The sequence below is a fragment of the Echeneis naucrates genome, chromosome 10, assembly GCF_900963305.1.
Source record: "Echeneis naucrates chromosome 10, fEcheNa1.1, whole genome shotgun sequence".
Lineage (NCBI taxonomy): Eukaryota > Metazoa > Chordata > Actinopteri > Carangiformes > Echeneidae > Echeneis > Echeneis naucrates.
Window position 1 is genome coordinate 4,932,691 of NC_042520.1, and position 23,889 is coordinate 4,956,579.

A 23,889-nucleotide genomic window follows, 5' to 3' on the forward strand; every position below is an offset into this window, starting at 1 on the left:
TCATAAAGTCAGGCCGAACACTCACTTTAACCCGGTGTGGGCTTTGACAACTGAACGGCAGCATGGTTGAAGGTCCGGGCTGCACTTTGAACGGAGAAAAAATCCGCTCCAGGATCCAGAAAGGACAGAAACTGAAAGAAATCAGAGGAAGTTTGACAAAATCCACCGTAAGTTACGTTACGTCTCCGTTAGCGCTGCTAGCTGCCAAGCTAGCTGGCTGACTGTTTTCATGTGTCCTTCTCAGAGAAACAACCCCGAAGGACATGTCTTCAGCTGTCTCTGTGGCTGTCTCTACACCGGTGTGGACACCCTGGGGAAGGAGCTCTTCATGTACTTTGGTGTGAGAGCCTTAAGGTAAAGTTGACTCTGAAGCCATCCTGTATGAAAGTGTGTTACACTGATGTTAGACTAACATCTGTGAGCCAGCTCCTGGAGAAAAATAGTCATTTTTAACCACACAAACTTTTTATTTAACACAACATGACGTCCTGTCCTGTAAAATCATACCTTGGCCATAAAATCCATCACTTTTCCTTCCAGGTGTCAGTGAATCACTTAATAAAAACATAATCAAGAAATTTTCGAGGAACTTATCAGTCATTTTGTAAATAATCAATAGCAGATTTATTTTGACTGTTCAAATTAGATGCTGTCCTGTGTTTTTATTATTTGTTTTTATCATAGTGTTTCTGCCCTTGTCCAATGAGGCCTTTTGACTTTTGATGAAATGCTTAAATTAGACAAACATTTTCATTGCACGTCTGATTGAAAACATACTGCGCTTTTATAGTATTATTATTAATAGTCTATAGATCTGTATGTTTTGCTTGTACACTACCAGTAAAATGTTTGGACACAATTTCTCATTCAAATGAATAGCAAAGTGTATCCAAACTTTTGACTGGTAGTGCATTTAATTGCATTTTGTTTTCTCTTGCTCTCGCTCTCCTTCTCTCTCTCTCTCTCTCACACACACACACACACACAAACCAACAATTTGAGGCAGATGGTCACTGATACTAAGCCTGGCTTTGCCTGAGGTTTCTTAAAGGGATTTTTTTTTTCTTGCCCTATTGGGTCCTTTTAAATAATTTTAAGAGTTTGGTCTAGACCTGCCCTGTAAATTGCCTTGAGGTAACTTTGTTATTATTTTGCAGTGTACATATATAGAAACACGCAATATTTAATATTAGCAATTGAAAAAAACAACCAGCAAATGAATTCCTCGTAACAGTGATTTCCTTGGTTGAACTGTTATTGCTTTCATCGTGGGGGGGTTATTTAGATTTGTGTTCAATTTAATTTCATGGAAGGATAAAAATGTGTTTTTACCTTTTTCATAACTGGAATTAAGGCTGAATGAGAAAAATGAATATCTCATCCAAAATATTGCTCATTTATATCACAATATTGATATAAGTTGGGGTATAGCATCTTTTTATGGAGAATTATATGTGAATTTTTTTAGTGGATAAAATAACCAGACAAATCAAAAAGAAAGTCTTTGTAACCACCTTTCTGTCCTTTAGCTGTCAGCGCTCCTATAGATTAAGACATGCTATCTGTAAAGTAGATGTCTCTCCTTTCTCTATCATCTCACATCCTTTAGAGTCCACTTTGGTATGAATGGATCAATGCGTATAAACCCTGCTGAGAGGAAGGATAGGGCCGCCTCCATACCAGTTCTGGAAATACACCTGACTAACGACATTGTGTGCTTCTTTGACAGCACGGTGGAAATGAGGTAACGGGGACAGTAGCCTAGATAGATTGAGGTGACTGAAGTTCACCTTGGGGTATGAGTCTCATACAGGGAGCATGTCCTACATTACGCTGTATCTGAAGACAGTGGCTACTGTTGCATGAAAATGCTGCCTGTTTGGCTCGACATTTGTCCTGTTTATAGACTGTAAGGTCCTGATGTACTGTTCAGTAGATGCACACGTTTATTTCTTCTTTTTGAAAATTTCACCTCTGCCGTTCCTTCTCATAACAAATAAACTCAACTGCAGTATATGAAAGGAACAATTTTCAAATGTGTAACCTCACAAGTGCACCAGTGACCTTGTGGTACACTTGCTGTAACAGCAATCATATATTTTGAAAATTCTTCCTGCGCTATAGAATTGTGTGCTTGCAGGTTGACAGAAGACTGTGAGCAGAGGGTGCAGGCTATGGTGAGTCTGGACATGTGCTCCCCGAAGTTCAGTATCTCCCAATCTGAGGAGGCAGTGAAGAGGCAATGTAGCAGGATGCTCTGTGACGTTCTACTAGACCAGGCCATCATGCCAGGAGTCGGCAACATCATTAAAAACGAAGCTCTGTTTGACTCAGGCTTCCACCCAGCCGTGAAGGTATGGAAAAGATGATGGATTGTGTTCAGCAGAGTAACAAAAAAATGAGGGTAAAAATGCAAGACATCTCTCACTGTGAAAGTTTAGACCCTTGTATTATTGTGTGATGCATTGCAATGAGGTGGGTGAAATAGGGAAAAAGCAAACAAGCGCATTGCGGCATAGCCATACCTTTCCCTCAGTGCAGTTTGGAAATGGAATTTTTTTCCTATGAATGTATATTGTCTTTTTTGAGACCAGTATGTTTCATTCCATCTGATTTATAACATATTTTAGATTTTTAAGTAACAAATAAAATATCAGCCAATCCTGATATCAAATTTAGATATGAAATCGCATGTGAAGGGTCTAATGCTTCACATTGGTATTAGGGAATATTTTTGATTAAACAAACTGTGGAATAAAGGTTCAATTTATTTGAGCAAGCTATTGACTGCAAAAGACACTTTGCACCATGAATACTTCTATTGCTCAACTATTACTAGGGGCTGTGCACTGCTCCCCTTAGAAGGTATTAGATGAGGTCTGGGGTACAAGTATATAGCACACTGGACCAAAACATCAATCTTGGAATTGGGCTCTTTCTCTTCTGGGATCCCTGAATCTTTATGAGCTTCTCCACCAGTATTGAACCCCTAGGTGTCCTGAAAGAGCTACAAGTGGTGTTTTTTTCCCCAGCCCTTTCTGGGCCTAAGTCATGTCCTTGTTGCCAGTCTTGGGAATACCTTGTATGTGATTTTTCTTTGTTGCATCACTTTAAATTAGGTTTTTTCTTCATGTCTGGTTGTTTTATTGTTTTTTATGCTTGTGTGTTATTGATTCGCTGAGTATAAGGTGCTTTTCATCTCTGTTTTGAAATGAAGGACAATACAAATCAGACTTACTCTGTGAAACTACTCTGTGGCACTAACTGTGCTCCCTAATTCTTAGGTTCAGCAGCTGACAGATGAACAGATCCATCACCTTGTGAAAATGACACGGGATTTCACTCTTCTGTTTTATAAGGTTTTACTATTGTTTGTCAGCAGCAATACATTCCAATTAATTGTGGCTCTAATACATCTGTAAGGGTGCTGTTTATTTAGATCTATACACATTTACCTTTTTGGCTGATCCCTCCAGTATGATATGAAAGAATGGATGAATTTTAAATTATTTATTGTTGAGGAAAGAGAGCAAAGTGCCACTGCAAGAATAGATGAAACAGATATTCCCTTTTCTCCATGCATAACAGACAAGAAAAAAAATGTTTTTCTTTCTTTAGTTCTCTTTATTCTCATTTTTCTATTCACTTACATCTACCCTTTTTGTCTCCATCAGTGTCGCAAATCCGCCTCGCCTCTCTACAAACATTACAAAGTCTACAAGCGGTCCCAGTGTGGCCAGTGCTTTCATGTCATCACAGTCTGTCGTCTTGGAGACAACGGCAGAATGACTTACTTCTGTGAGCGCTGTCAAAAGGGAGATCCCAGCAAGGTTGACATCAGGTAGAAAATTCTCATAGACCACTGGGACTTTGGCTGGAACAATATCATCTTCAGTTGTTGAAAGCATGGTTTTATCGAAAGTGTATACAGGTGCTATTCAAAATCAGCTTAAATGCAGATTTTGTGCCACAAATTAGTTAGACTGAACAACTTCCTTTTATGTTAAAGTTTTCATGAACAATAAAATATGCCCAGTTGTTTTTTCCAAGTAGAAACAGGATAAAACCTCAAATCCTTTTGTAACAGTAAAATTTTTTTAATTGTATTTTTCATTTATTTATAATTTTTTTTTTATTCCTAACACATTTTGTTGCTGTGATGGTAGGGCCACAATAATACAAAAACAACACAGTGAAGCTCTCTTTTCTGTTTTTAATTTTTTTTATTTATTTTTTAATCTAGTCTCTGCAGAAAGTTCTAGAGCGTCTCAGATAATAACTTAAAATTTGGAGAGGCCATCTTTGCAGGCAGATGGGCTTGGCAGGGAGTGGGAAGTGTTATGGGTATGAGAGGGAGGGGGGGGGGGCTGTGATTGCCAGACAGGGCACGGTCTCAACACCTCCTGGGTTGTGCTTGAGCAAAGATTTGCAAGGGGTTAGAGCCTTAAGCCTTTACATCACATTACTCAGCTGATAAGGCAATCTGTTAGGAAAGTTTTTCTAGCTCTTTCCTCCGTGACTGTTGGCATAACAGATTTAGTGTCTTGTCAAACATAGTGTAGCTCTGTGTCAAAGCGCTAACGTGTGCTTGGAGCAATTATGTGAAATGCAGTCTTCCCACACATCTTCATCCTCTGCTTGAACTGGAAATGCCTGGTTGGTTTAGGTTTTTTCTTTGTCTGTAGCTTTCATATTCAGGTGACAATTCAAAATTGCTCAAAATTTTTGCTATCATAATTTTAGAGGAACCCTTTTTTTCTTTTGTTTGATATGAGAGAGTGAGGTATGAGATATAACTAAGGTTCTCTGGCCAGGATAAATGTGGTGGTTATATGGCATGCAGTTTAACTATTAGGCCACTGGGGCCAACCCATTTCTCTGTAACTTGTGTGTTAAACGTTTTTCGTTTCCTGTACAGTGGATTAATTACTCATCATCAGGGACATTAGCAACTTTATTAGATACAGGCGGATATCATTAATGCAGTCTGATACCACACTCCTCCAACAAATGATGATGTTTTGAGATGTTGGATTAAATTAACATTTTCATTTTGGAGGTTTTTTTTTGTGGTGCTTTTGAACTTTTTTTTTTTTTTTTTAATTCAGTCTACTTGCAGTGTTTGGAAAAAATAATATAAAATGTAGAGCTATATGATGTCTCCCCTCATTGACTGATGGGTGTGTGTGTGTGTCTGAAATGAGTTCTGTTTAAAAACAGCAGAATGATTTCTGCTTCAGTGCACGTTTCATTTTTCTGAAAGCCTGTTTTAGTAACAAACGTTTATAAGAGCCACTGATGTTACGCCTGTTTTTTATCCAGTAAGCTCCCAGTCAGAAACAGTCTGACTAACTGGGCAAACAATGAGAGAACCAATGATAATGTGGCCAAGAAGGAGGAAGAGGACTGGGCCTGTCAGCTCTGCACACTCATCAACCAGCCAACAGCAAAAAACTGTGATGCATGCCTCACTCCAAGACCTGAGGGTGAGTAAAATGTTCAGTCTCCGCTGTCACTGAATTTAATGAGGTAACAGAACATCCCTGTTAGCAAGAGATAAAATAATTATACCTATAGTTTGGCTATTAAGTTGAATGAGCCCGTGTATGGCCTGTCATCATTGTTTAAGTACTTCTGAGCAAGGCACCAAACACCAGCTGTTTAAGTGACACTGTAGTCAAGCAGCCTGCTTTTCTCCGTAGTTGTCTCTATGTTGCTTTCCAAGTAATGAGCGTGTCTGTCAACCCAGAATTTTTTTCTCTGACCATCCATAGATACATTTTGACAGCTATGACCTAGTCTTTGAAAAAAAAATTATTTTGCTGTCTTTCTGATGCAACCAAACCCCAGTTGGATGGTTTACTTGGAAATGTTTCTATTCTCCTGTTGTGTTTTTTTTTTTTTTTTTTAAGATCATACTCCCACGTTTTTTTTCCAAATGATTGCACACTGAACAGCTGAAAAGCTGTGTAAGTATCACTCAAGACTATAGTTTGCATATTATTCATTTGGTTTTGCTGAGCTTCCAAGATATTGACACTGACATAAGTCAGCCTGCCATTTTTTTTTCTATGATTTCTGCATTTGGTTGAGATGTTCTCATTGCAGGTTTCCACAGTGCTTTAGACAGCACTCTGGCAACCTGCAATTTCAGGGATCCTGCTGTATTCACAACATTACAAGTATCTTATTTCTCATAATTTACATTTATTAGAATCAAATGTGGAGATTCAGAGAGATTGGTTTTGACACAAAACACAACAAATCTCCTTTGGCTCTGTTGTAAAACAGCTTTACACAATAATTTTAAGGACTGGAATAAGAACAATTTTTTTTTTTTTAAGAATACTGCTTTGAGCTGTTTAAAATAGAAGCAAGTATGATTCAGGGTTGCGCTCTGCACTTTTTTTTTTTGACAATGAGTGATTTGTGACAGTAGTTCTATTTTTTGATGTTTTTTTTTTTTTTTTTTTTTTTTTTTGATAAATAATGGACACTTGTTTCCTCAGGGAAAGTTTCTCTTTGCAGTGATACCCTGATTTGCATTTCTGTATTAGTTGACCACTGAGCAGCACCACTAAAACGGTTGGGGGTTAAGTGCCTTGCTCGTGGGCAAATTCATGATGCTCTTCAAGGGACTGTACTTCAACATAGCTACATTTCAGGATACATGTCACAGTATTTTGCATAACGCCATCATCTGCATAACAGATTGGGAACCTTTTTTGCTTTTCTTTTGACTACGCAGCTACGCAATCTTCTGCTTACTCGTAGATTTTAAGTTAACCACTCAGAGCAGATGACAACCTGCATTTTTAAGGGTGCAGTCCAGTTCCCCTAAATAAGCTCCAGCTGCTGAACATTGAGTTTCTCTCTCTGGCTTCATCTTTACAGTCCACAAAGTCGACGTTAGCACCGAGGCGTCACCGTTCACCACTGATTTGATTAAATACCCTTGCACTGCATTCAAGAAACCACAAGAGGAGCTCAAAGTCAACTGGAGGTCTGCCTTTGGGACTTCCACCCTTGTTTTCTCTGACTTGAGCAAGAAGCCAAAGCCTGTAAACTCCCCGCTCTCCCCAGCCAGCAGTCATTTGAATTCCTTGGCGGCAGAGCGAGGTTTATATAAATACAGCGTCTGCCAAGGGACAACAAGCCCCAATTATGCCTCTGGTGGCTGGCAGAAGCAAAGTGCCCAGCTCTCCAACGGGGAATCACTGGCCTCCTACAGTCACCCATCCAAGAAAATGAGAATTGATCACAGTCCCTTTCTCAGTAACAATGCTCAAAATGGAACCCCCAACTCCGGGTGAGTGAGTCTCTTGCTTAGCTATTCATGAATAAGTTTATAATAAGAGAAGTTTTTTGCAACTTCAGGAAGACGAATGGGATAAAAAAGTATCTTACTGTGGAATTTTTAATACAACATTGTTAAAAAAAATAGTTCCCATTGATAAATAGCTATGGTAGCACACAATGCAAATACAATTATTACCACCACATATCATCACACACAGTTGAGGAGCGGTTGTTTGCTTGCTAATAAGGGTTGATTTGACAGCTATTCCTGTGTTTTATTTTCAGTTTATTTCAAACTAATAAGACTGTTTCTTCACTTCTGTCAGTACCAGCAGAATAGGCGCAACAAGCCACAGCTCCTCTATTTCTTCCAGTCCCAGTGCCCCTTGTTGTGAATCCCATCGTCGTCCAGCTGTCCTCAGAGTAGTCCATAAGGAGGGGGAGAATAAGGGACGACAGTTCTATGCCTGCTCGCTTCCCAGAGAGACCAAGTGCAACTTCTTTGAGGTGAAAATGGAAAGCAACTTTTCTCTATTGCATTCTGTCGCCTGGAAAAATAAATTATTTTGCCAATACACACATTTTGCCATTTGCTTGCGTCAGATTAAAATGACTGAAATAGAACTTCACAACTAATTGGGAAAAAAAAAAAAAAACAACCTTATATTCTCTGTTGCAGTGGGCAGACTTGCACTTCCCTTTTTGTCACCACAGTAAACGCTGTGTAATGAGGACTGTTCTGAAACTAGGACCCAACAATGGCCGAAATTTCTACACCTGCAGCCATCAGAGGGGTAAACAGTGTGATTTTTTCCAGTGGGCAGAGAACGGACCGGGTGTGTCCATCCTACCTGGTTGTTAATGTGTTGTAGCAGTGCGCTCCTTGAAACACTGACGCCTATGCATATTTACTCGGGTGTCATTTCCATCAAACATATGATGTAGAGATCATGCCTTATGCAATTACATTGTACATAATTGTGTCCAAGTGTCTTATTTGCATTTAATTTATAATATATCCTATTCATGTCCATGTTTGATAGATGTAATTTGTATGTAAGATGTAAGTTGATGTAATTTTCTCTCTTGAAATTCCAAGTGAGGAAAGCTCTTTTTCCTTTTATTTTATGAGGGAACTACGATTAAAACCAACAGCATTTAAGTACAGTAATCAAGACAGTTTGTTCATTTAAGTATATGAAATAGATTCGCACAAACATTTAAATGCAGTCCACAGATTTCATGAGTGGTGTGTCTGACTCAGAGTTTGACACCATGTAGTGAAACTGAGAGAAGCCTGGGACTTTGTTACAGGCTGCACCTGAGGAGACAAAAGAGAACCATGATTTCACAGGAGAACAAAACCTCTTCTCACTGATGTCACATTTATCACTGCTGCTGAAGTGTGATTTATCCGACTCGCTATCCTGACAAGGAATTTTCTAACATTCCCTTAACTGTCACCAGCTGATAATGCAGATGTCATGCAGAATAATAATAACAGCTTTTTCATCTTTAGTTGGATAATTTTAGACAACAAAAAAGGGTGTTTTGGTGAAATAAACCTTTTTCTTCTTTTCCCCAAATTTGATTTCCCGAGGCTTCACGAAGAAGGTAATGTTTTCCCCAATGCTACAGTTTCATAAAGAATATCAGAGCAGTCCACTACAGATGGTGTGTCTAGCAGTTTCTTAATAATTCCCATCTTCCAACAATACTATAAAATATATTTTATTATTATTCTTTTTTTTTTTTCATGATGTTATATGTAAAAACCCAAAAAGCTGTTTATCCCAATTTATAGTGATTTTTGTCCTGAATATTGTCAATAGTTCAACATAAGTCTTTCGGGAAAAAGTATTTACTCTTGGACAGAACCCAAACAAGTGGTGGTGATTGGCTTCCTGGGAGCCATAATTCCTGCAATAGCTGGAGGAGCTTGAGCGGTGAGACTTCTGAACAGGTCTGATAAAATATCTACTGAGACTCTGCCAGCCAAATGCTCTCCATGAGGTTGAGCTTGATAACCTCTTTTAAAATTCACAACATTTATAGACCTCTTTTGGAATGTAACTGCTGGTTTCTCTTTCCCATTTTTGTTTTCTTTAGGTGGAAGTACAACTCCTGAAGTTCCCCATAATATCTCGAAATTACTTTGAAAACAACCTTTTGAAAGTTTTCATCAGTCCCTATCGGACAGATTTGCAGCTCAAACAGCTTTTGACTCTCTACTGTTCCACAGTCACAATTATTTAGGCTGTCTAATCTTTCAATATGTGAACTGCTCAGTGTCCCCAATTAAAAAGTGAGTTTGATACTTTGATCCAATTTGATTAGAGAAAAGTCGAGTTCATGAGAGCACCATCTCAGTCCTCCTATCTTCAAACCTGATAGTGATAATATTTAACCATGTTCTCTGAAGTAGGTTGATCCACTCATTACCTGTTTCCCCTCAATATTTCAATTAGCCTTTTATGCCCCTACTGTGCCTGAAGTGACATTTGGATTCTTCCCTCATCGTGTGGTAAGGGCTAAGTGCTGTCCCTGAGCGTAGTGTTGTGTGCATATATATATATATGTGTAACGTTATCCTTGGTTTTGCCAACATAAAACTTACTTTACAATATCAATTCATCCTATTCATTGAATGGTTTTGGTATTTTGATTGGAGAGTCTCAAATATGCTTCACTAGAAAATATTAATGTAATATTGGAATTAAATTCCAACTGTATGTCTTGTGTATGTCTTTATTTTTATTAGATTTAACATTTTATTATTTACTCTTTATGTTCTTTAGACTTTACATTGAATTTTAAGGCCTACAAATCTATATATTTCTTTTTCTTTTTTATCAATATCTAACTTGAGCCAGTTTTTAATTTATTTGAATATGGGTAGTATTCAACTTATAACCCAAGTGATATAAGAGTCATTTCAAACTTGCATGCTCTGGTTTCAGCAAGTAAATTAAAAAGTTAATGTGCAAACATAGAAATGTTATGTTCTTGACCTAGCATTTTTCTACCTGTTATATATTATTATCCTGAATGATCCCATGACTGAAAGGCTTCACAAGCTGCAAACAGTAATAGAATTTTTTGGACAGCTCTGTCAGGTGCCTTATTCGAGCCTGAATAGGTTTGATATGGATCAATTTAATTTTGTTCTTGCACTTAGGCTATTATATAGTGTTAGTTTTAAACAGCTTTATGAAAACCAAGACTTTTGTAATACTTCTTCAAAACCCTTTTCTGCATCAAGGTTCAATAATACTGAAAACTGTCATCCTACATCCACACTCGCCTGATGTTTATGGAAGATTTTGACATGAGTCTTGACTCAGTTTATTAATTATTTCCTGATTACATCCACATTAGAATTTACCTAAACCTCCTTTTAGTATCAAAGAAATCACAGCTTTTTTCCCCAAAGAGGAGTTATGCCAGTCCTGAGCAGAAGGTTAAACGTAGGATTTAGCGGCTCATTCATTTCCACGTATCGGCTCCTGCTGCTGCATTAAGCTTCACCTTTGATAATATCTTTTTAATGTCTTTATCTACAATTTCACTAATTAGGAGCTTATTTAGTTTTTCACTCATTTAGGGTAATTTTATCAGGGGAAAGGAATTTGTCTGTTTCAACTCATCTGTAAACAATCAGATTACTCTATCTTTTAATCTGCAATATATGGAATTTGTTATAGTAACAACAATTTTCTGCCTAGTCCTATAGTCATAGTCATTTTCATATTCCCTAATGGGTTTTTTTTTATGATTTGAGTAGATTTTATTCAATTTGCTTTTCACTGGCAATTTTTATTTCACAGCCCATTGTCTTTCTATAGATCTCCATTTTCTTTTATTGTTGAAAATAATCATTGTTTTCCCAGACTATAATTTTTGCAGCTTTCCATGTATTCCAAATTTTACACGCAGCCTTATTTGCTGTTCCTTTTTTTTTTTTTATTTAGAATCTCAGTGTTTAGCCTCCAGATGGTGCTCTTCTTTTAACAAACTAATATTAAAATCGATAATGATTGGGGTGTGGCCTGGCTGCCCACAGACTCAGTATGGCTGTTGATTATCCTACACAAATATTTTTGGAAAATAAAAAATAGTTAAGCCAAGAAAAGACAAATCACTGGGGAGGAAAAACAGGTATAATCCCTGTTTATCGCCGTCAGACCTCTCCATGTGAGATTTGCGGCTCCCTCAACATTAATTTTATATTTTTTGTGGTTTTCTTCTTCTCCGTGTAGCAAGGTTTCAGTGTATCCCCAGTCAGCAAAAGTCTACCATTAAATTTGTTTATAGACTTTCCATTCCAATCACGGAGGTGCATAACCATTCAGAAAGTAACGGAAACATCCTCGAGATTCACAGATATAGTCAAGATATTCATTAGTGCAAATCTGCCATCAATATTTCTTTTTCACGTGTGCACTTACAGTTTAATTTACTACAAATTCAAGTAGTTTCCCCTCTGAGAACCTTGCCTTTGGAAGAGGAAGACTAATTAAATCTCCATTTCTTTAATTTGACCTCTTTTTTCGTACGCTTGTTTTCAGTATTCAAGTCTTACGTTTCATACATGTGGTGCAAAAGTAAGCGAGGATGGCACATACAAGGCAAAGTAAAAAGAAAAAAAAGGTCATGCAAGGTTTTTTCCAACAGAGGAACCTCAGCTGCTGCACTGACTTTGTCGTCAGAACAAAGCAGTCGGTAGGTCGAGGAGACTGTCCTGGAGTTAGCAGGGATTTAAGTTCTCTCTTTCTATGACAGACTCCAGAAGGGGCATGTTAATATTGGTCACTTGGCCATCGGCAGCTAAAACATTCTGCTGTGACATTAATAATTTTTACATGCAATTGAATCATTTAGAAATGCTTCAATGAAAAGCTTTTTTTTTTTCTTTTTTAAACATATGTAGTATGTGAGCATGTGTAAGGTGTGTGTCTTAGTTCCTTCAGCAGGCAGCAGCACAGTGTGTATTTGTGAACCCAAACACTCACCAAAATGGCCTGTTGTGTTCGCACAGATGATAGCTCCAAAGAAGTCTGAGTAATGCCTCTTGATTCTGGAAATAGCTGTCTTGCAGGCTGCTGAGGGATCTGCCCCGGCCCTCATCAGCTCCACGGCCAAGTAACTGTTGGCAGGATTGATGCAGTACACATGAGGCAAACTTAACGAGTGCTGTCAAGGCCACCAACCAGGATGATGATGAGGAGGTGCTAGCGATTATGGCGGGGGATAAATCTGATGCAAACAAATATGATGGGAAGAAACTCTGATTAACTGTGGTTTAAAAATAGTATCATTCCCACCTTCGCTTCACTTCACGCAAAGACGTCCTGACGGTCCTTTTCACGTGTCGTTAAATGTGGAGAAATCACACAACTAATTATTTCCATTAGCTTCAAGTCAAATGTATAAAACAGTGAATGTGGAAGTTTGGACTTGTAGAGCTTCAAATTATTAGGAGCCCTGTTCTTCTGTGAATATCGATGTGCATCCTTATGTGTTTTTTTATTCACGAGCTAGCAAGTGTGTCGATTCCCCCTTCTTGGAGAGTAAGAATTGACATTTAAATGTATCATGTGACACGGTTTAAAGGAAAAACTCAGGAGTTTAAACTTGCAAGTGTAGTTTTCAAGAAATGACTCTACTCGGGCACACGTGCACAAAGAACTGCACAAACAGTCTGCTTATTATACGAGTTTCACTTTCACAGGGTTCAAAAAGGCCCAAATGAAATATGTGAAAACAGTATGCAATGTTTCAAATTAAAAGCCTTCAAGTGTTTCATAGAGTCTTATGGTTGTAATCTTAATTTGCGCTCTGTGCCCCGAAATTAATTTTCCGGTTTACACTTAAGAATTTTTAGGGGCAAATGCAAGTGAAATATTGGCACCGTAGAGACCTGCACAGCAACATACGTGGCCCGTAACACAGCCCATTGCTGCTGATGGTGTGTTATAGCTTGTCACACTCCGTAGGCAGGCCTGTAAACACTTATCAATTAAAAATGTGCAGACTGCTGTAAAACACTAGGGCACGGAGAAGGAATGACAAATACAATCCAGTTTTTCCTTGAAAACTGAAACCTCCAGGAATTCTAGGATGTGGCTGAGAAAGCAGACTGAAACGGACAGCTCTCTAGTGTGCTTGTGTACGACTATGAATGGAGAATTGAGTGAAAATTAAAATAACAGTGTGCACTCGCCAACCTATCCTGGATAAATAAAGCTAAAAAAAAGAGAGAGAAAGAAATCCTTCTGAGACTGCCATATTCTTACAGCCTGAAAGCAAACAGCAGCTTCAGTGACATCTCGCCTCTTCTGTGGAGTGTACGAATGACAGTTTTGGGGCAACATAGTCCACTCTTCATATTATTATTGTTGCATTTGTACCAAACCGCTCACACTAGAAATTGGCTGTTTAAAAGCTACACGTCATATTTGCCTCCATATTCTCTGAAACTTTTATTATTTAGGGAAGAATAAGCTGTCTAACGGTGCTGTTCTTCAAAAGGGTGGCTTTGGAACAAACTGGTTAGAGACAAAGGAAATGTTGAAATACTTTTTAAATTAAATTTTAAATTATCATTGTACCAGCATTGCAATGACAGAAAACCATTTCAAGCAAAGGATGAAATTCTCGTCTCCCTTCATTGTTTTTTAAAGTATGGAAGAAATCTGGTGAAGAATTTTTTTTTCTAGATTATCTGCTGTCACTGAGAAATATGCTGTTGCATTACGCACATTCCTCAGTGGATCCTTTTCGTCTTGCGCAGATAAATTTTTCATATTTACCCCCAGCGATCCCTGACCTTGCCTTCATAAATGTCCTATTTGATGGGTTTGCGACTGCAATTTTCTTCCATGCGTCAAAGCACACAATGACGCGAGGTGAAAGAAAAGGAAGGACATTTTTAATTTAACATGACTTGTAACATGAATGTATAAAGTACCTCGGCAGAAAGCGCATCATGACATCTCCATCTCCTGTAGCTGTGGCAGCACCAGCTGAGCTGTCTGCATAAGCCCCCGCTCCGACTATAGGAGAGTCCCCAACACGACTGCAGGACAGGATGATGACAAGATTTAAACACAGAACAATTTATCTTCCATTCATTTTTTTTTTTTTTTTTTTTTTAAATCAACACAATATTTGATGTTTGCCCTTCTAGATGCTGCATCGAAGGCCTATAACCGTAAAATAAAATTCACAGCATTATTTATTTTAGTGTTGCAATTCATGGTTTAACCTTTTCAACCAAATAGTTTCTTGTTTGACAGCATGCTCAAACATTAATTTAATAAAACCTTTTAAATGGCAAGATGTACGTACCCTGGGACTTTATGCGTGAGTCCATTGGTTGACGTACCTGCAGCCACATGACCATTTTGATCAAGCGCAACCATCCCTGGTGTTAAAATAAATGTGTGTTAGTGAACCATCAGCCATCACAGAAGTTCGATTGTGAGAGAGTAATTTCAAGCCTTTGGGTGAGCTGGTGTTCATATCACTGACTTTTTTTTTTTTTTTTTTGGAGCTTAACACTAACTGATCTGTTTTGGACATAAACAAATATAAGACCTCAAAACTAAACTCTTCCACTATACCGTCTAACTTTTTCCTTTTTGACACGTGCTGCTAAGCATTCTCATCCCTGTCTGGTTCCAGTGAAGTGTAAAGTACCTGAGGAGAGCTGACTTCAGTTGCGCTGTTAACTGATAAAACGTACCTATTGTGTCATGAGAGCGCGTATTAGCATGCTGAGCCACCCTCTTCCTCTGATTCAGAGTTGCCTTGGGCTTGTAGGGTCCGCAAGACATGGAAGGATCTGGAAATACATTCTTTTGACAGGAGAGAGAAGAGTGCTGCTGCATAATGCTACTATACAATACATATAAACTAAGGAAGAGTGAATGTACACTTAACATTAGATAGACACTCATAACAGGCAAGACAAGCTGATCTACAGGCTTCTACTTTTGTGGAACTATCAGCACTGTTTTCAATGTTTGGTCTGGTTCTTGTTTCTTCTGTTAGATGTGGCAGCCCAACTATCATCACGTTCCCGGTGGTCTGGACCATTTCATGAAGAAAACATCGCAGTTTAAATTCCTGCTGCTGCCAAAATGCATCCTTCAGCTGTCCAATACCATTTATTTATTTTTTATTGAGACACAAATCGTACCAGCTCATTCAATCTGTGTTGATCAGTATAGAGTTGAGGATGTGATTTATCTGGCAGAGTGCAGTGTAGTTTGATAAGAGGTTTCTCTATGTTTCTGCCTCAAGGCGACTCCTCTGCGCTTATGAGTGACTATGTACCAGGCTGACCTGGAGGGAGGCGCGAAGAGTTCATTCTGAGTCTCCTGCTCCTTTGTCACAGGTAGGTCAGTTTAGGAATGCAAAGTTTACTTTTTAGTTTGATGCGAGCAATACGAAAATGCTAAATCTAGAGCCAACTGAAACTATAGAATAAGTATCCATATCAGCATTACTTTTCTATGGGGCGGAACTAGTCTGTTTTATAAAATGGCCTGCGCATTATTTATGAAGCCACGTCTGCTTTATTCCACTTCATGAAGGCGAGGCTATAACCCCTGAGAACTGTCAGTGCTTATGAAAAATACAGGTGTAGTTGTTCTCCAGTGACCTCAGCACCAATCTGAAATTTTACAAAAAAAGCTTGTCAAAGGAATGATTTGTTTATAAGGTGAAAGGAGAATAATGACACCTCTCTGCAGAGTCAAGCTGGGGCAGTTATAAATGTTTTACTCAACCATGCCTAAATGTGCTTTTCCTACAACTGATATGTTTTATTCTGAAAGTACATGATTATATAATTAACTTCAGCACTAAAAACACATTTTTTCTTTCCTCTGGCGTTTATTGTTTAGAATTCTTTGGTTTTGGCTCTTCACCAGCTCCTGTTGGCTTTGTACTTGTTAGGCAAAAAAACAGAATCAGCAGCAACTTGGATTATAAAACAGATTTAATATCAATAAGCTATTTCCCTTCATTCATTCATGCTGAGTTTCTTAACTCCTGAAGTTTTGTAGTGAAGCTGCATATTGACCGTTAATGGAGGAATATGTGTGCTGGGCAGCCCCAAGTGTAAATATTGTAAATTTGATCAATAGGAATGTGCATACTCTCTTTGGAAAGATAACAGCTGACATGAAAGGAAAAACAACTCTTACACTGGAGACTTTGGGACGTTCTTGGGAAGGTAAACAGGAGAGGTTGAAAGAATAGCACTGTAGGATATTACCTTTACACACAAATGCTGACTTTTTATGAACTACTTTAGTATGCCTGTCAATTTCCAAGCTTAATATCAATCTTTTAGAAGCAGCGTGCCTGTAGCCAAAACAAGTGGGAGAAGAGTACGCGCACAAACAGACACACACACACACACACACACCTTTCGATAATTAGGTTGGCAGTTGCCCTTCAGCCACTGAGTGAAAATATTCAAAGATTTGTTGGTAGTCAGGTCCTCTGCAATGAAGCCCATGTTCTCAGCAAACACAGATGCTATAAAGAGAGAGATAAATAATTTCAGGTCAAGTTATACATTCTAGTCCATACTGACCTTGGGTTAGCAGAAAAATAAAAGGTCACAAGTAAAGGAGGCACCGGAGGCAATCTCATCTAATTCAGGCTTGTAGCCATGGCTTCTGAAGAAGTTTTCCATTGCGACAGCAGTGACCTTACTTCTCTGTAAGAATGATGGTTCAGTACAAATGAATAAAGCCAAATTGATTTCATTCATTTCGAGGTAAAATAAAATAATAAAACAAGTCTGTTTTGCGGGTTTTTGATGTATGAACCAAGTTATTTGAACCAGAAGACACTTTGCTTTGTCACTTTGAAACAAGGATTCAGTATTGGACTTTAAAGAACTTTCAGTCATGTGCTCCTCACTCTGTCTCCACTCATTTAGTCATCTGTTACTGTCAAGAAAAATAAGTGAAAAGAACTCCTTCTGGGTTAGGTCATTTGTCCTTCAGGCTCCACAGTTCAGCAACATACAGTTAAAAATAAAGTAATGGATTCTATGTCAAGATGGCAAATGTTAACTTTAGTGTGTGTAGGTTTACTGTGCATCAATATTGAAATGACAGCATGGGAAACACAGCGACTAGCACATTGTGGAAGAGTTCAAAGGTAATTAGAAAGATACACATTAAGTCAAACAATATCCTCAAACTCAACATTTTGTGGGGAATGTTTTTCAGTCTGCCTTAAGGTTTTGAACCAAAGAAGTCAGAAGACTCTTTGTATCATCCCTACTGACACTTTACTGCAGTGGGGTCTGTGTACCTCTAGTCTGGTCTTCAGCAAATGGACTGCAGATCAGACAAATCAATGACATTCCACCTATTCAAGCTGAAAAGCTCTTTGGCTGTTTAGAAACGGTATCTTGCTGAATGGTGAAATGTCGTCCTGTGGGTTTTTCATGTGTTTGGCTCATTCTGAGGGCAGAGAAAGCATCTGTTTTCCTCTGAATTCACCCCATTGAGTGCACCGACCAGCAAAGCCATCAATAAATGCCTGTGTACCATTTACACATTCAGTCAAGCCCAAACAGTAACAGAAGCAGCACCGTCTTTGGTATTCAAGGTCATGAGACGATTTCTTTCCATTTTTATAGAGGCTTATTTTATTCCATCAATTGATAGTTAGTTTTTCTTCACCATACAAATCCCCTACTCACCCACACAACTTTTGCTCCACACACCATCTATTCTGAATACACCTGCCTTTTAGTACATCCTGAAATATTGATTTTGGGACAACACCATTCATTTGTCTTCGTTCGTCATGCCCTTTTTAAACCTCACTATTGTCTCCTTCACTTGCATTGCCGCTTCTTTTTTCCAGACAGTGACTGACAATGCTACTTCAATCTGATAACTTTGAACTGTGTATGAGCTCCTTTGTCCATGTCCTAACATTCAACTGACACACAGCTCCCCAGGAAGCATTTTGAGGGAGAGTGTCAAATTACTTTTGAATCCTTTTGAATTAGAAACTGTGTATAAAATGGCCACAAAATTGTGTAACTGTAACGGACACTGTTTGGACTGTATGTTTCCTTTTCTGGCTCCTTCTGTGTGTTATGCAATCATTCTATTTATGAAGACAGCATTATACTGTAGCCCTGACCCATGTATTTATCACCAGCTGCTTACGCTGGTGACCGAGGGATTAAAGCTTATTCGAGGGTTGCAAAAACCAGCCATTACATAAATGCCTAAAAGGCTTTGGTGCTAATGTGACAGCTGCTTGATAAAGATATGCAAATTAATGTATCATGGTCATGTCTCCTTAAAACATATTTTATTGCATTTCTTTCAAATTGGACTGGTTTTGCTCCACACAACAGGATATAATAAAAAGAAGTTCTTAGACTAATAGGGTGTTAAAGTCTGTTACTCAGTGAACTGTGCTGCAGATTGAAATAAATGAACATATACCTGACTCTCCCACCAGCAGTGTGTGATCAGTGCGCTCCATCACAGCCCTTGCTACTCCGATGGCGTTCTTGATTCTTCTCAGGTCTGCAACTGCACCCACTTCCATTGTGTTCCTGCCCGCAGAGAAAACACACCGAGAAGAAAAACTTCTGCTGGTTTATCAGATACAAGTGAGTGTCTGATTTAAGAGACAGTGATTCATTTGCCAAAACAGATTTATAAACCAACACTGGCGACTGACACAAACCATGGCTGTTGCACAGTTATGTTGTTGTTGTCCTCCATCTTAACCCTGTATTCCCATGATGTAGCGCTTGGAAAGCAATTAAGACAGATCATTTCCATAGCAGAGATGATTAAGCAAATTAGACCATCGGTATGTGAAAACCCTGTGCTGCTGTCAGTAATTTAGGGAGCATCGGGGTTTAACTGTTGCAGTTTTTGTCTGAATTAATGTAGAAGAAAATTCTTCAAGTAAACTCAATATATTTGTATTTCTTACAATTTGTGGCTTAGATGAGCTAATGAGCACAATGAGTCAAGCATATGCAACACAGCTCCACCATACAACTAATATTACCCAGTGTCTGATGTTTGTGAGTTAGCTAATAATATAGAGGAAAATAAGCTTGTTGTAGTACAATATGCTGAAAGTGTTAAACCTACAGTATGATGCATCATATCTGTGGCCTTTTGCTTAAGGCTGTAGATTGTGGTGGGCGGAGGCAGTCATGGATTTATTTTTATTGAGAGAAGCTGATTATATTCGCCTACCACAACAAACCAAATCTTGAAGAAGCAAAAAAGCCACATCGTTGGGGCCACCTCCCCTGGCACAATATCAAAAAATGAACATTCTTCTCTAAAGTTTCTACAAATGGATTCTTTTTTTGCTGGGTGGTTTTATTTGATTGCATGAAATTGTACAGGTGCTTCGATTTTTGTTCTGAGTCAGTGTACAATATATCTGCCAGTGATAACCATTGAATTTCTTATACAGCCATATAGCAAAGACTTTGCTCTGCCTAGAATATATTCATGACTACACAACCAAGAAAAGTCAATTTTTCTGTAAAATGAAGGAAGAAACATTCCTCAGAGCAATGCCAGACAACCTGCTGCTCGTCTTCTGTTTTAGATCGAGAGCTGAGATTTGCCACCAGTGAAAAATTCGGAGTGTGTTAAAGTGTGTATGATGAAGGACTTAATCATTTGCAATCCTTCAGGTACTAATGAGATTCTTAATTAGTGCTTTATTAAAGAATGGCTGGCTGGAAAAGGTCAACCATTTAAACCTGTAAATGTTAAAGATGTAAAGTTGGCATTACAACAAATCGTCAACAGCTGCCCGATGTGTTGACATCTCTAAGGTGCCTAATTGCAAATATAATTTTCGGATTTTAATGATATGGAGGTCGTTTAAAATTAAAATGATGAAAAACATTCCTCAGTTAATCGAGGTTCCTTGCTTGTATTTTTTTCCGTTTTATGAAATCAGAAGGAGGGCATTGCTAGAGATTGAATCTTTAACCGAAAGTGCTAAAACATCAGATTTTTAAAATAGATCTTGCAAACCTTTACCACGTCATCGTGCATATCAAATACGGTTTATCCTGTCGTTTTCTATTTTTACTTTATGTTGCGGCTTACCCATTCATGATCATAGCATCCAGTGTGGTCTCTCCATACTCATCTGGACTTCCGCCATAGCCTACACTGCCATCACACTGCTCCATTTCACAGCAAGCACAGCCCATCTCTACTGCATCCAGCACTGAGCCACCAGACTGCAGGGTCCTCCATGCTACGGTACAGAACAGAAAACTGGGAGTCATTCAATGAATAACATATTTTCAGGAGAAACTTTACTTCTTCACAAACCTGTTTTATAACAGTTGACAGCCAAAATACAGAGAAACGTATTTGGCAGTTCAGATAGTCCTGACTGACTGTAATGTCAGATTTGTAATCTTAGATATTAGCGGCTTCTTTGGCTGGATTATTTTGAATATCCGGGGCAAATAATATAGCTAACAAAATCAATTTGCAGTAAAAAATTAGGAATTAAAACATAATGAGAGAAATAAACCAAATCTGTCTGTGCAGATATGAATCTGAGTTGAAAGTTCAAATGATGCATGCAATGTCCACTACAGTGGATTTTCCTACAAACAGGGAGCGTGAGCTGACAACCATCAAGCATTTGGTCACTGATCTCCCAAGAGCCCATGGGGGATCAAAATACCAACTGGTAGCCTTGTCACCAGCTTGCCACTAAATTCTCAGACCATTTCTCCGTGTTCAGCAGGATATGACCACAAATTCCTCTTCTTATCAGCTATTCTTTATACATCTCTACACTCTGATGTCTTCCATCTGAGGTAAGTGCTCCTGTCTCCTGATATCATTCTTTTTGTTTCTTCTCTTTTTAATATTGAACTCAGCTTTACATTTTTTTTTTTACCTTTTTTTACCTTTTTTTTTTTTTTTTTTTTTTACTTAAAGAATGCGGCAGAATGGAAGATGAGTCTGTTATTGTGATGTGCTTCTGTAAACCCCTGAAGGAAAAGAGATTTGCATTGGTGGATCAGTAGTAGCGGCTCACAGACTTCCCTTTGAAACACCTACCTGCAGAAAAATTAGCTTGGTACAATTTTTCATCTTCATAGCTACCTCTGGGAGAACATGTGATGTAAAGCTGATAAATTACTGCGTATCCATCTCTCAAATGGCGAGTTTTAAGTTCACTTTAATCACCTACAGGTTTGATCTGTTACTTGAGATGTTTCGAACACATTTATTTAATTTTTTTACATGTCAAGCTTTGCACCTGCTGGAGCTCCACTTGAATGATACGTGAAAAGCCACGCTGAAATATCTTCAGTTTCAATTTGAACATATCCAATGCATCATCCTGAAGGAAATCAAATAGAGCGAAAGCAGAGCTGGCAGTGGCAGTTATGAAGATGAGTGGGTTCTGCCTATTTTCTATCTGCATCTAAGATTTAGATAGTCTTTACATATGTGGATGGTTGAACTGTGGTGGATTCACGAGAGTAATGAAAAAAAAGGCACGTTATAATAATGTGGCAGGGGGATTCTGTCAGGGATTGCACTCTATTACCTGTACAGCCTCTTATACTCTGTTCATGATTGAAAATTGGTCATTGGGTAACAATTTCATCATTACATATTCTGAAAATATTCAATTGTTTGGTTTATAAAATGTCAGAAAATATCATAATGCCCTTCACAATTTCCCAAAGCCAGAGGTGATGTCTTGAAATCGTAATTAATTTTTTCAACCAAAACAGATTAAATTAGAAATCGCATATGACCAAGACCAAAGAAGATCAGCAAACGGCTGACATTTAATGTATAGTTATTAATCAAAAATCTGATAAATGAGGGATGAATGATCAACTGGAATTTGAATAGGTTGAACGTTTTTTGTTTTTTTTTTTTGTTGTCGTTGTTTTCCAAAATCATAAACTCTAAAGAGGGCGAGGGGTGCCATTCACAGTTAAGACATGCAAATGAGGCGATGCCCTTCACTGTACACTAATCACCATAACATCACTGTATCTCATCACTGTTTATTGGTTTTTCTACCACCATGTCTGAAGAATATTATCTGTTGTGTCCTTAAAAGGGTACATAATGTAAAGAACGACAGACGTGGGTGCATGGAAACGAATTCATTTATAAAGATGCAACCACTGTCCCCGGTTAGCTGGACTCTTGTGGAATGATAGATGGATTTAAAAAAATAAAAAATTATGGAGCAGATAATAAATTGGATGTCAGACTGTAAACAGCTTCCTGACAGAGCACTTTGGAGGAAATAAATAATAATAATCATCATAAAAAACAGGAAATAACATTTTGTAATGGTCAGTACAGGCTGGGGAAAAAGTAAACTGGTGCCCAAACTGTTTTCATTTTCAAATGAACAGGGGAAGTGCAGCGTTAAGGAGCATTTCCTGTGAATTATTCACATTTATTACCACCATAAAGAAGTTGTTCTGAGTGGTTCTCTGGGTGTTGGCCAGCATTTTCACCACAGTTTCCCGTGGCTCTACGAAAGTCTGAAGTATAACAGGGCCTACCTGCAGCAGTCGCATTTTTAAAAGGCCACGTGTTGACAACTAGAGGCAGCGATGTCTGACCGAGGGGACACAGCACGGACAGAGCTGAGACAAGGAGCGACACGAACATGTTTCCCCTCACACAACCTCACACAACCTCACACCGGCTTCACAGCGAGCCGCATGGCTGTATTTTTCACACAGCGACGGACTCGCATCGCCCCCCCCCCCAAAAAAAAATAAAAAATAAAAATACAAATAAAAATAAAAAAAAACACAACAGAGAGTTGCAGCCTTGAACAAACAGGCGACACTTTGATTTAAGGAAACGCCGCGTTCTAACTTCCTTGTTGTGTCACGTGATGTGAGTGGGCGGGGCCGTCCTTAAAGGGGCAGAGCTGGAGGACGTTCGGCGGTCATTATAAATGTTCTCTTTGAACAACAACAACAATGATAATAACAACATAAACAACAACAACAACAATTATTATTAGTATTATTATTATTATTATTATTATTATTATAAATTTACAGTTAGTAGTCTCAATGTATTTCACATTGTTAGAGTCTGACCTAAGTCTGACTTTGAACCGAAACAGTTAATTGACTTTTTGGATAAAACTTTAAAAATATTTTGTGATGAATAACTACAGTAAATTAAAACTGCTCCCCATCCCACATTCAAGTACTTTCTCAGTAAATTAAAAAAGGGGAGTTTCCCACTGGGAGTGATCACGTGAATGCCCCTTCAAATCGACCCGTGTGGTTCCGGCGCTTCTTCGGAAAAAATATGGCGGACAAAAGTAAACATGACATGAGTAACGTGATTAATGGTGCTGATTAAAAGTTTAGTATTAGATTATTCACGTGGTTCCAGATCAGAACAATTAGCTGTGTAAGGTCATCTTATTGGAATAATTATCTATTAGCAGTAATCCTGATTGTTAACAAAATGCCATCAACTAGTGTCCAAGCTGGAGCCATACAACACATCCATGTTATGT

General features: G+C 38.4%; 2 protein-coding genes across 3 annotated transcripts; one reads left to right on the forward strand and one right to left on the reverse strand.

The window, feature by feature from the left end:
- On the forward strand, positions 1 to 8,995 carry neil3 (nei-like DNA glycosylase 3). The gene is made up of 10 exons (XM_029512193.1): positions 1 to 167; positions 245 to 354; positions 1,610 to 1,744; positions 2,141 to 2,354; positions 3,285 to 3,359; positions 3,675 to 3,841; positions 5,323 to 5,486; positions 6,895 to 7,309; positions 7,626 to 7,806; positions 7,979 to 8,995. The coding sequence occupies exons 1-10, from the start codon at positions 63 to 65 to the stop codon at positions 8,159 to 8,161; spliced, it is 1,749 nt and encodes a 582-aa protein (XP_029368053.1). The 5' UTR covers positions 1 to 62; the 3' UTR covers positions 8,162 to 8,995.
- On the reverse strand, positions 6,445 to 23,134 carry aga (aspartylglucosaminidase). 2 transcript variants are annotated; one of them, XM_029512195.1, is made up of 9 exons: positions 22,907 to 23,134; positions 20,448 to 20,601; positions 18,798 to 18,910; positions 16,739 to 16,851; positions 15,047 to 15,158; positions 14,674 to 14,725; positions 14,270 to 14,371; positions 12,312 to 12,445; positions 6,445 to 8,620 (listed from the first exon to the last, which is right to left on the reverse strand). In XM_029512195.1, exons 1-9 carry the CDS (start codon positions 23,013 to 23,015, stop codon positions 8,520 to 8,522), a joined length of 990 nt encoding a protein of 329 aa, XP_029368055.1. In that variant the 5' UTR covers positions 23,016 to 23,134; the 3' UTR covers positions 6,445 to 8,519. The 2 variants fall into 2 exon arrangements, with proteins under 2 accessions (XP_029368055.1, XP_029368054.1); XM_029512194.1 differs by having other exon boundaries at positions 14,270 to 14,377; positions 14,650 to 14,725.
- Between the last annotated feature and the right edge of the window lie 755 nt (positions 23,135 to 23,889).

Bases quoted from the DNA above. Each gene is read 5' to 3' on its own strand.
- neil3 (XM_029512193.1), top strand. From the start codon at position 63: ATGGTTGAAGGTCCGGGCTGCACTTTGAACGGAGAAAAAATCCGCTCC. The intron at 168-244 runs GTAAGTTACGTT...TGTCCTTCTCAG, and splicing joins GAAGTTTGACAAAATCCACC to AGAAACAACCCCGAAGGACA. The intron at 5,487-6,894 runs GTGAGTAAAATG...TCATCTTTACAG, and splicing joins CCTCACTCCAAGACCTGAGG to TCCACAAAGTCGACGTTAGC.
- aga (XM_029512194.1), bottom strand. From the start codon at position 23,015: ATGTTCGTGTCGCTCCTTGTCTCAGCTCTGTCCGTGCTGTGTCCCCTC. The intron at 15,159-16,738 runs GTGTGTGTGTGT...TCCTGTCAAAAG, and splicing joins GCCAACCTAATTATCGAAAG to AATGTATTTCCAGATCCTTC. The intron at 12,446-14,269 runs GTACTTTATACA...TCCTGCCAACAG, and splicing joins ATGATGCGCTTTCTGCCGAG to TTACTTGGCCGTGGAGCTGA.